Source organism: Etheostoma cragini, chromosome 19 (assembly GCF_013103735.1).
Source record: "Etheostoma cragini isolate CJK2018 chromosome 19, CSU_Ecrag_1.0, whole genome shotgun sequence".
Lineage (NCBI taxonomy): Eukaryota > Metazoa > Chordata > Actinopteri > Perciformes > Percidae > Etheostoma > Etheostoma cragini.
In genome coordinates, this window is record NC_048425.1 from 19,098,844 (window position 1) to 19,112,005 (window position 13,162).

Consider the following 13,162-nt stretch of genomic DNA (forward strand, 5'->3'; position numbering starts at 1 on the left):
TTAAGTGTTAACGAGCAGTTGGACAGGTGTACCTAATAAAGTGGCCGGTGAGTGTATATATATATATATATATATATTAGATCATTACCACTCATTTAAACATAAAGCTGCAGCCAGTTAGCTTAGCATCAAGAATTAGAGAAAATGAGAAACAATTCATTTTAAAGCAAAATTGCACCCAGATTTTTCCATATATGTGGACATTTGAAGACTAAACTCATACTCATAAAACCATATCTTATTTGTTCAGTCGGCTCAAACATTACAACTGCTAAACACTGTAAAGACCAGCTGTTTCCTTGATTCCGGTCGTTATGCTAATAAGTTAACAATGTGGTTACAATCTTCTCCTTTAACTCAGCAAGAAAGCAAATGAGTTTAGGGGTGCCATTGTTAACCTCGGTACCAGTTAAAAGTTTCCTGGAAATCCATTAAACGCTGCCTGCCCTAATGTTTTATTTTAATGCTGATGAAACATTTTCTTTTTTTCCGGGGTGACTCAAATCTTTTTTTTTTTTTTTTACACGTTCTGCCCCTGCATGTTGGGACATGCCGAGCACCTCCTTTTGTCTTATTGTTTTTTTTTCTTCTTCCGGCTTGGCTTTGGCAAGTTCTTCAAAAACAGTCCCTGTATATTACAACATAAAAAATATTTTTATGATGTCACAGCAGCACTGATGAAAAAGGCCCACTGGAGGAGCTTTGAACGATCATTGCTCTCCTAAACTAAGATAAATAATAACGATATTTCCATAACGCGAACCTAACACAAGGCGAGATGGTTTTGTAACGGTTTGGAAAACATTTGACAGAGAGATGCGTGATATGACAGCCAATACATCAAAATGAACCGTTTGTATCCTAAGAAGTAGATCTCTTCTGCAAGCAGAGGTGCTGTGTCATTTTTGCTTAATGGGAAAACTTAATGCGCTCCACTGGTTCCTGTGTGCTTGTATCAGAAATATGAATGACTCAGTTTAGCATTTGATAGATGCGTCAAGGCAGCATGGCACAAATGTCTGACTGTCATCAGTCAATGTTTACCTGCACATCAATATTCCTCCTCTTATTTTGAATAAAACTCTATTCAGAATTTGATACCGATCATGTAAATAGACTATTCCGGTTGGATAATCCGAAAAAGGCCTTTTTGCAAATACAGCATTTTCTGATTAAGACGTGGGATATTCCGATATTATTCAGATTTTAGAGGCATTGTTTGGACATGTATACAGCGCATTCTAAATATGAGTGTCAATCTGGGCTTTTACCGCAGGCTGATGGTCAGCTCTGTGCGTTTCTATGGTTTGCAAGGCTGCAGACCCGATAAGAAGGATAGACACAGCTACTTTTAAACATTATTAAAGTCTGGGGTATCAACAGGTTTTGGGATTTTCACACATCGCTATGCTGACCTTTTTGTGGGGGTGGTTAGAGGAATGAAAGAGGGACGCTGTATTCACACGGTCCAACAAGTCCACCGCCGGTGGAATACTTTGTATTTTGCACGGCTACATGTAAATGGGAATATTAGTGGAATATTCACTTGCATTGCCATGTAAACAGCTTAGTTGGAATATCATCTTTTTGGAATAGGGCTAAACCCTGAATATTTTGTGCATGTAAACATAGTCAGGAAAGGGTAAATGTTTAGGAGATGAGGGTAAGAGGAGGAGGAAGAGCAGGCTTGTGGGAAGGTCTGACGCCGTGCCGAGAAACACTGCTGACATCCTGACAGAGTGGTGAGAAACGAGGGATGGAGGGAGAGAGAGGTGGAAGGTCAACCACAGCCACATGTTAAGTGTGCGACCGACATCTGGACTGCTCCATCTTTACTCCTCCTTACACTCTCTTATATGTATCTTATATGTCATCTCTTCCCCATGCTTTCTTTGCCATCTTTCTATCACTCTCTCTTCCTCCTTCTATTAGTCTCAGCCTGTTCCTGTCGCTTAGTTTTGTTTCCCCTCTGTCCACTTTTTTTCTGTCTCGTCTTCATTTTGGATCTCTGTCTGGTCTTTTGTAGTAACACTACTATGGTTAAGGGTCCTCCACTCCTACACAAGCCATCCAAACAGTCCCTTGTAATATTTGGTTATGTTATCCATATTTTAGTGCTTTAAAAACAACTTTTCTAGAGATACATACCCCTTTTCAGCTTTGGAGCTTGATTTTATGATTCTGAAATAGTTTAGTTGGCTAAAAGTTTTTTTAAATAAATAAAAGTAATATTCAAATAAATGGGGTTGATCATGCAATAACTAAATCCCCCTTTCAGTACCATGGGTATAGTGCCACTTGAACAGCCATGCCAAAACACTTTAATTTAAATTATCAACTTCAATATCCAGTGGAAAATAATCTCAGAATGAATTAGCACATCATAAAACAAGAGCGATCAAGTCGGAGTTCACCTTGCGGTGATTATGAAAATATATACTTTGACCCAGGAAACGCTCGTTTCCTGGGTTCCTCAGGAGTGTTTCCTGTTCCTCAGGAGTGTTTATTGGCGGCCAAACAACAGCCGCTGGTATCCGGCGTCCCGGAGTTCTGTAATGGCTAAATACAGTCAACGTGTCGACATTACAGCGCTTTACTTTAAGTTCAAAATACTATTTTAATTTTGGTATATAATATAGGGCCTATGGTCTATTGGTAAAGTACCATTTATCACTTTGAGGGGGGGCGGCACATTTTGTTTCCGTCGAAGATAAGTTGAACTAGTTCTGATCGGGCACACCCCAACCTTCCATCAACAAAAGGAAAAGGACAGGATCCGCACATGAGGGTGTGACCTCATGTCTGAAAAGAAATCCACTTCATTTAACTTTGCATACACTGGGGTCTTGTTCAGTCGTTGAACGCTGCAGAATTAGTGCCTCATTTCCTGATTGGAAATTAGGTGCTGCAGCACCTAGGGTACATACTGTATGTACTAAAAGTTTTCCAGGAAAATCCAACTAAGAGTGTAAACACACCTACTGTACACACTTAGAGTATGCTGTATGGATAAATTCATCCACCACATACACTTTACCACTCTACTAAGCATTAACTTTATTGACCTTCTTTTTGTATTCTATAGCTAATTTTCCCTCTGTGGTCCCACTCTCTCCTCTCCCCTCTCTCATTCAAGTCCAAAGGTTATCTGCTGTCACCAACTTTTACCATGTTGCCAAAGCAGCAGCTCAGACGCACTCACATTGAGTGCACACTGGCCCTCTTCCTCGCACCACTCCTGCAAGCTGTCGCCACACACACACACACACACACACACACACACACACACACACACACACACACACACACACACACAGAGAGAGACAGACATTTTAACAGACCAAAGATGCACTTTGAGCAGTCACTTTTTGTCAGTTTCTCTCACTAATTGCTTTCTCCTGACTCCCATTATACAACACACACACACACACACACACACACACACACACACACACACACACACACATTAATTTGTGGTGAGGTTAGTATGGAGGAAGAGAGAGGCAGAATAGCTACGTGTGTGTGATTTTTCTAAGAGCAGCTCGTTGGCTAACATCTGTCCATCTAAAACCTCAGATTGTGGTCCGTCCGTCCACTGAGTGTGTTTTTGACGTTATGGTCAGGTAATGACGGTGATGGTCAGGGGACTCAGAGTTGGAGAAAGAGTGAATTGAAATGGAGGGAAAGACAAATGTGAAAGACTGAAAAGAAAGCAAGGACGAAGGCGAGACTTCAGAAGATTTCTACATGTGGCAGTTTATTAGGGAGTGGAATGAGGTCCTATTATAAACCTACCCACCCACTTGCACTTAGAAAACACACCATTGGGTGCATGTTTATTGTAAAACACACTTTACAGAGCAGTTACACTGAACTAAATTGGAAAAGACCATAAATGAATGATAAAGTTTAGATATCATTAACCTGTTGATTGATTTGATAATTCAGTTGATCTCTAAACTGTTGAACATTTGAACAACCATTGAAAAAATGGCCATATAACGTCTGAAAGCCAACAATGTTAAATTTATTAGAATACTAAAGATAGAATATCAGCAAATTTTCATGTTTCATAGTTGGAAACACATATTTTACATTTTTGCTTGATTTTAATGATTAATTGATGAGAAGAAACCAAATTGTTTAAAAAAAATGAGTGAATAAACATGGAAAGATAAGTTATGGGAAGAATCAAGAGATGGATAGCTAGACAGAGTAGAGTGTAACAGATGTTTGGCATGGTGAAAGGAAGCAACTGCCATGTATGTAAAACATGTGTGTGTGTATGCGTGCGCATGTGTGTGTGTGTGTGTGTCTCTAAGGCATGTGTCACATGAGCCTATAGACTACATTCCTCTTGGTAAAATATATACTTTTGTGTCCGGTCACAGTGGAATTCCCCATCCGTACTTTTACGTGTGTATTGTTGAGAGAAGAAGAGAATAGTGCTCTAAACTGAGCCTGTTGTGGAACGGTGGGGGATGAACCGTGTTGGGTGTCAGTGAATTAACAAAGTTAAGAGAACTAGACACCTTATTCACCTCGTGTGTCTAGAGACCATTTGAACACTTAGGGTATATACAAAATATATAAAATGTCTCTCAAAACTTTGTACTAACAAGTACTGGCACCCAATACACATTCTGCTTAACAAATTAGAATTATTTACTGCAAAATAGCAATGCCTTCCATAATGTCAACAGCATTAAGACAATTTTGCATACATTATAATATTGCCTAGCAATGGTAATGGAGCATAAAATGGCTGTAAAAAAAATGTAATTGAGGGTGCTCATACTGCTCCTCTAACAAGCTGTCCTCACCATTTTTAGATTGAAGTTAGTGAAGTTGAATGGAAACTGGCAGATAACAAAACGTAAATCCGACTCTTGAAATAGAGTGGCGAATTTCTAAAATTGATTAAATTAAAATCTGTCGGAGGACAATGCATTTTCTGGATTAAGATTTGTGTGTGTGTGTGTGTGTGTATTTTTTGCTGCAAAAGGTTACCTAGAAATTTTCAAACAACGGTCTCATTGGCCTCCATTGACCAAGCCATGCATTCTGATTTGCATTATCATTTCATAGAAAGCACGGTTGTCTCTCCTAACAAGAAGGGACGTTGGTTGTATTTTCCTGCCCTTTGACTGTGGTAACAACATTCTTCCTCTTCCAAACTGTCTGTTTCCAGATTGTGTTGTAAATTTACATTCTGTCGTCTCACAAAGTCAAACCGAGCAGACAAAAAGGTGCAAATGTATGCAAGCTCACAGGCGTCCCTGCAAGTTCAAGAACTCCTCCGTGTTGACATCCAACCACCAGCCGAAAAGAGCATCTGACATCAGGTCAGAGCCTTTAGATGGTAATCCCAGCGTGAATTGGAGTTGTACAGTTTTCCACTGATTCCAGTGAGCAAACACAGGAGCTGTATAGAACTTTATGGATCTTTATGGAGCTGTATGGAGATTTATGGAGATTTATGGAGCTGTACATAGCTGTATGGAGCTGTACAGAGCTGTGTGGAGCTGTACCGAGCTGTATGGAGCTTTATAGAGCTTTATATAGCTGTACAGAAGTAGTCTCCTAAACCCCTAAATTAGGAATGCCTACTTTAAAAAGACTACATTTACTGTGGCTAATTAAGGTCTCATGATGTGGCTGGACTTTGAGCTCATGCTCTCTTCTTCTACTCCTGATCTTTTTGTTTCCTTCTCTTTTTCAACCTCCACAATCCCCCCCCACCCCTAATCCCTCTCCTATCCATCTTTTCTCCTATCTTTCTCTCTCTCAAACATTCTCTCTTTTCCTCTTTGTGTTCTTTCTGTCCCTCTCCCAACCCAAACATTCACCTCTCCTGCTATCTCCTTCTCCGTTAGCCGACTGTGGAGCCTAAACTCAAGGTATGTTCGGTTAAAATGCACTAAAACCGTGCATTTCCTGGGAATGAGATAAAAGTTTAAGCTTTAAGGAATAGTTCAACATTTAGGGAAATACACTTAATCACTTTCTTGTGGAGAGATTGATGACAAGCACTGTAAAGATGGGTCAACAGAGATCCTGGCTCTGTCTGAAGATAGCTGTATTCCTCTATTTAAGCCAAGCATGATCATTATGAGTATACGTGTATGAGTCAAATAGTTCTTTTATGGAGTCTCATAAAGTGATAGTGTAGTATTAATTAATTTGCTCACTAGAATTGATGATTTGATATATAACTTCTTTTATGCAAGATCGTGTTTGTTTAGTAGAATTTGAAATCATTCCATCTTGAATAAATATTCAAATATTTAACATTTCTTACTTTCATGTAGTATACATGAAACTACTTGTCTACTGGAATCCCTATACGGCCCACATGAAACCCATGTGTTTGACAATTTGAGTAATTGGCGTAATAGGCTAATAAAGGTTAGACACTGCAGGTGAATAAAGTATGAAATGACATTAAGACAATGTTTGCATTACAAGTTATCTGAAATGTTATGTGTAAATATGCAAATGAGGCATTCTCTTTTTAAATGTGTGCATATTTGCATACACATCCATTGCTTAGTTGAAATCATATAGTTGGTTGGCAGGTTAGTTGTTAGTGTGTTGTTTCTCTGAACTTACTGCATTTCCTCTTATAGGTTTGTGTGGACTGCCATGCAGATCTTTCTCTCTCTGATCATTCTGATATTCATGCTCATGACGACATGTATACATGAGTCATCTGTCATTGCAATAACAAACAATCTGGATCATCATCGTTGTTTCCCAGGATGTCTGGACAGTATGTTTGTCTGTTGGACCGGAGTATGGCTCCTTACCACTGTAATTAAAGAGCCAGTAGCTCTGTGTGTTTACGTGTGCGGTCATGGTATCTTGCGTATAACCCCATAATGATGATGACATGTTTATGCAGGCTTCCATCATTACACATGGATGATATCTTCATGCTGGCAAAACTGTGTGGTTTTTCTACAACAAAACACACATGCACAGAAACACACAATGTAATACCTGATTGTCCACATTCCCATAATGCCAAGGCATCATACAACGGCGGGTACCGCCATGGCCACATCCATAAACGGCCTTTTTCATATAGTTTTCAAAAACACTGGCTGTACATTTCTGAAACTAAATTATGGTTTCATACGTTCTGGCTCTTATTTTCATAACTGTGGCTAAACAGAAGTATCACTTTTTCCAAAAATCTAATTACAACAAACCAAACTGACGTTTTTTTAATTTATTTTTTAAATTTTTGATCCAGTTCAAAGGAGCCCACGTAGCCCTGTCCTAAACTCAGACGGCCTACTAGGACTATTCTAGGTAGGGAAGAAAAAAAAACGGAGGTTGGGGGCGGATTAGTTGTAAAGTCAAGGAAAACAGATGGATATTCTCTTAAAGTCGTAAATTTATGAGAAACAAATTTATAAGATGTTTTTGTGTTCTTGTTTTTGCTATTTTTCTGCAAGTTGGACTCAAATGTAGAAGGGATTAATAAAAGAAAAGCAATATACTACATGTATAACTTTATAATTTAAATCCTTTTCTTTTAGATTTACTAATTTAATCTTCTAAGTCTTTTTTCTTGGAAAATGACTCCCCTGCTTTTAAATTCTTAATTTGTTATACTAAACTGTACAATTATCATTTGGTAGTTTTCTCCATGTGTGTGTGCATGCACTTGCGCCTGTGAAAGATGGATGTTATTCTTAGTCCCTCAAATATCTCTGTTTATGTTATCTAGGAGCCCAACAGCGGCCCCCCCTCCCTCGTAACCCTGAAAGTTGACCCAGATGGATTTTTTCTCTACTGGACTGGAGGATCCAACCTGGTGAGACACACACACACACACACACACACACACACACACACACACACACACACACACAGTGGTTGGTTTCAAGGCTGGCCAAATGGACTCACAAAGTATTCACAAAAGCAGACGTGAACATCTACAAATGGGCCAATCTATAGCAGAGCACACTGGTTTTGAATGCACCAAGAGGAGTGCCAATGTGGACATCACACTTGTTTGTTTGAAGTCTCCCACATGTCTTCATCTTCGATCGTCTTTCTAAATAGTTGGTTCTTCTTCCTCTCTCTTTGTGTCTCTTTGTCTCTTATTGTGGTATATCCAGTGCATTAGTTCAACCAAAATGGCTTTTTTCAATTTGTCTTGTTTGCCTTCTCCTTCCCCCTGTTCCTTCTTCTCCCTGATGTCTTTGTGGTCTTTATCCTTTTAGCCCGCCATCTCTTTCCTTCCATCAAACTACGTATACTTCCCAACAACCACCCTCCCCGCCATGTCTTTTGGTGGCTGTGCCTAACCCTCGTAATGTCCTCCCGAATGCATTACATCTTTGGTCCTCTGGGGTCAAAATGACCCCACCTGGTTTGACTGTTATATACAGTTGTCCATCCATTCTGTCTTTCCTTTAGTCTTACTTCAGGTCAACCTACATTTTTCCCTTCGTTTTGGAATTTTGAGCCAATGTACCTTAATTACATAAAAGTATACCCTGTTTTAAAAATAAAATGAAACAATGACTAATTTCAAACACATTTGTCAATAAGACAGGACAAGTGGACCTATGTCAGCAATTGGAGACTTTGTGTACATAGTTGGACTATGGTGGCTTGTGTGTGTGTGTGTGTGTGTGTGTGTGTGTGTGTTGGACAATGGTGGCTTGTTTCTCTCTCTGCTGTCAACATGCATCGTCTGTCACTGGGAAGAATGGAAGGCCAGATCAATGTTTTGTCCTTTTTTGTTTGGTTTCAGATTGGTTTGGGGGTATTTTTAGGCCTTTACTTACAGCACAGCTGTAGATATGAAAGGGGAGAGGTGGTATGACATGCAGCAAAGAGCCGCAGGTTGGAGTGGAACCTGGGCGCCAATGTTGCAACCATTTGACTGGAAATATTCTTCTATCTGGGTCCTGTTTCTCACTGATTATTTCTCATCAGCTGATTTTTCATGTTCATCATAATAGATGCAGTCCTCCACTTCTTACACTTCTATATTTCATCTTTAGATTCTACCTCATCTGTTTATTCTTCATCTTTATCATATAGATGCAGTCCTTTACTTCTGATACTTCTAATGCATATCAGCTTTAGGGTCTACCTCATCATCAACTTCTTCAGTTTTCTTCAATTGATTTATAAAAATATCCCCTCCAAATATATAAGAATAGTTTTATATATTTGGAGGGGATATTTTATATATTTGGAAGGGATATTTTATATAATTGGAAGGGATAGTTTAATATATTTGGAGGGGATATTTTTATATATTTGGAGGGGATATTTTATATAATTGGAGGGGATAGTTTTATATTGGAGGGGACAGTTTTATGTGTTTGGAGGGGATATTTTTATATATTTGGAGGGGATATTATATATAATTTGAGAGGATAGTTTAATATATTTGGGGGGCATGGTTTAATATAGTTGAAAGGGATAGTTTTATATGTTTGGAGGGGATATTTTTATATATTTGGAGGAGATATTAGCCTAGTTCTGCTCGGCAGGCAATATTTGGGATGTGTCTTGGTAAGTGTAGAAGATTCCTTCAAAATTCTACATGGAATTTCTCGATTGGGTGATTGTCCCAGTCAGTAAATCTTAAATGTCAACTGAGTGGGCCCCATATTTTACTGCAAAATAGAGCAATAGGTTTGATTACTGATGTATATGTTTTTAACCAAGTTTTAATTGGAATCTCTGTTTGATTTTTCTTTTAATTGCAGAAATGCTCTTCTTGATTTGTCTCTCAGCTCATTCGCATCCATTTGAAAACTACCTGATGAACTATGATTGAGACATAAATATGTTTTTTTTTTTTACATGTTCTAATTGAGTTGTAGTTATATAGAATTGATGTTTACTGTAATTTCCAGATCTTTTCAGGAGAATCAGTATTTTGGTTTTGTTTAGGTTGACAGGCACAACCCAGGTCTGACAGAACGTGTGGAGGAGATCCAGGTGTTGTTGTGTAGGGGACAACAGGACTACATCCTCAGCATGTAACAACCATGTGATGTCAGTATCTCCCAGAGTGATACCAGGAGATGTAGAAAGTTCCAGATTTTTTTTTTGCCAATTAACCTGGGGACAGGCAGCACCCCTGTTTCACTCCACGTTCTTTGGGAAAGAATGTAGTTGTTGGTGGCTAATTGTAACTGAACATTTGTTGTTTGTACACATAGATTTTATGATATCACATGTTTTTCCTCCAATACCCATTTCAATCAATTTATAGAAAAGCCAAATTAGATCAAATGCTTTTTAAAGTCTACAAGTCATTGAACAGATCTTTCCTTTGTTCTGGTTTAATTGCTTGTCAATGAAGGTGTGGGGGGTAAAGATGTGGTCTGATCTGCGATATTTTGGGAGAAAGCCAATTTGACTTTTGCTCAGGATATTGTATTCACTAATGAATTGTAAGATTCTGCTGTTCATAAAACAGCAGAATAGTTTTGCCAGGTTACTGGTCACACAGATTGCTCTGTAGTTATTTGGGTCAAACTTGTCTCCATTTTTATGGATTGGGGTTATCAGTCCTTGGTTCCAAGAAGCTGGGAAGAAACCTGTATTTAGGAGGATATTGAAAGCTTTTAGGATGACCAATTTCAGTTTATCATCTGTGTATTTGATCAATTCATTTAAAATGGAGTCAGCACCACATGCCTTTCGGAGTTGAAGCTTTTTTCATTTTGTGTGTTAGTTCTTGTTCTGTAATCAGAGCATCAATGGGATTCTGGTAGTCTTTATTTGCTGAGTCAAGGATTTTTAATTTCTTCTGTATTTCCTGTTGGCCTAGGTTATTTGTAATTTTTGCCGTAAAGCTCTGAAAATGGGTAATCAAAATATCCCCATTTTGGATTGCCAATTCATCCTAAAATGTTATGTTTAGTTTATGCCAATTTCCCCAGCATTGATTGGACTGTATTGATTCTTTGATTAGGTTTAGCTGCTATTGGTTATGCTGTTCCCGTCGTTTCTGTTTCGTGTTTCTCCATAAAGAAGGCATGCAGTTAGGTTATTTGAATCCCTGTGTTTCTGATTGGATACATTTCTTAGTTCTTTCCTTAGCTTTTTACAATCTTTATCAAACCATTTTTCACCACTAATATTTTTTTGGTTTTCTTTTCCTCTTTAAATTTGTTAGTTTTGCTGCCTTGTCAAAAATGGCATTTATGTTGTTAATAGCTAAATTTTAACCTTCTTCCTTGTAACGCAAGGCTATACAAAAAAAATCATCTCTCACGCTCTCTCTCTCTCTCTCTCTCTCTCTCTTACAAACACACACACCGAACCTCTTTTTATTTCTGGCTTTCTATTTATCCAAAAGGCATGTATGGAATGACCTGTTGATAGCCAATATTATCACTGTGTGTTTGTGTGTGTGTGTGTGTGTGTGTGTATCTGGGCCAGAGCAAACCACGTTATGCACGTGTATCAGCCTGTGTTCATGCATTGACATAACACAGAGAGGCTTCCAATACTCATTTTATCCTGACGCCTGCACATGTGTGCGTGTGTATGTGTTAATGGGCCATTTGTTGCCCGAGGTGCAGCTGTGACACTGTTTAGCGAGGAGTCAGACCGTCAGGCATTGAATCTTTTCATTGTGACGATAAAGCTGCTCCACAGTTGAATGCAAATGGCTTTATAAGACACACCACCAGAAGCAGCGAGTTGTTTAGAGGTCACATCACATTCGTAACCAAACGAGAACAGGAGATAGGGCTAAACAATTAATCAAATTTTACCTGTCTGATCATGAGCCAGTCAGAATAGTTCCCTGCACCGCGCAGCTAGGTTTCTAGATGTAGACAGTCACAGAGGACAGTGTTACGGGAAGAAAACTCCACAGACAGCAGTCGTGATAAGTCGGTCTCCAGGTTTACCAGTTTACTAGTAAATGCAACAGTTTGTCCCGTCTGTGTTCTTTTTCAGACAACAGCAGTGACCAGTGCTAGTTAGTGTCTGTTAGATCACAGGGCTCTAGGGTGCTAGTTAGTGTCTGTTAGCTCACAGGGCTCTAGGGTGCTAGTTAATGTCTGTTAGCTCACAGGGCTCTAGGGTGCTACTTAATGTCTGTTAGCTCACAGGGCTCTAGGGTGCTAGTTAATGTCTGTTAGCTCACAGGGCTCTGGGGTGCTAGTTAGTGTCTGTTAACTCACAGGGCTCTAGGGTGCTAGTAAATGTCTGTTAGTTATGGATATGGTTTAATTTTGCGTTACATGACCCATTTCTTCTGTAAAGCCATGCCTGTGTTGCATCTCTCCTCTACTATCTCTCCTCTACTCTCTCTCCTCTTACCTGCCACACAGCGGTAGCGGTCTAAACTTGTGACATTTGTCTACTCTTTAATTGTCATTGTCTTGCAGCTATATGTCTATACAACATACAACTTCAACATAGGAGGAATGTTGCATAATATGGATGTGGAAAGCAGTTATAAATAGCCTATGTGACAATAAAATTTGTTCTGGTTAAAATCATCAAATAATCGTGATAATTAATCGTGATCACAATATTGATCAAAATAGTCATAATCGTGCAGCCCTAACAGGAGATGGAAAGAGAGACAGAAAACTGCAGGGAAACCCCTGTGAGCTTATTACAGGAACTTAGGTGAAATATGTCTTAAACTGTCATAATACTGCTCTGTCACATTCAATTTAAACTACTATTTGTAAGTCATCTTCTGGCTGCCTCCTTTGAAATGCTAGGATAAAGCAGTGCCAGTGTCACCACAGTTGCCTCAAGTGCTGCAGTATTTGGCTTTACTTACTTACTTACTTACTTACTTACTTACTTACTTACTTGTTTACTTGCTTAGGACTTTTCATCTTTGTTATTGTTGGCGTGACTGAGCTGAATTGTGGCCACTATGCTTCAGTAGCGGGAATTCAGCTTGCTGTTGGCCACAAAAGCTAGAATAAGCCTCCAAATATTCAGCCCACCAAGGCCAATGGAAGGGAAATGTGGGTATTTAGACACCTTGAAAAAGAGTCAGGCAGTGACAAATAATGGGATTTCTTTTTTGGTCATTTTTTACATTTAAAAGCTGAATGTGACGACTCTGTTTTTGTTTTTTTCAGTCAATGCTAAGGTGCTTTTGAACTGCGCTTCCCAGAAATAACTTGTCAGTCAAACT

At 39.0% G+C, this 13,162-nt stretch overlaps 1 protein-coding gene across 1 annotated transcript in view; it reads left to right on the top strand.

The window, feature by feature from the left end:
- Window positions 1-13,162, top strand: part of plcb3 (phospholipase C, beta 3 (phosphatidylinositol-specific)) — a 63,359-nt gene that overhangs the window by 7,762 nt on the left and 42,435 nt on the right. Inside the window, exon 2 of the mRNA XM_034856523.1 lies at window positions 7,739-7,825. Within this exon, the coding sequence (XP_034712414.1) occupies window positions 7,739-7,825 (87 nt within the window). The remainder of the gene's footprint in view (window positions 1-7,738; window positions 7,826-13,162) is intronic.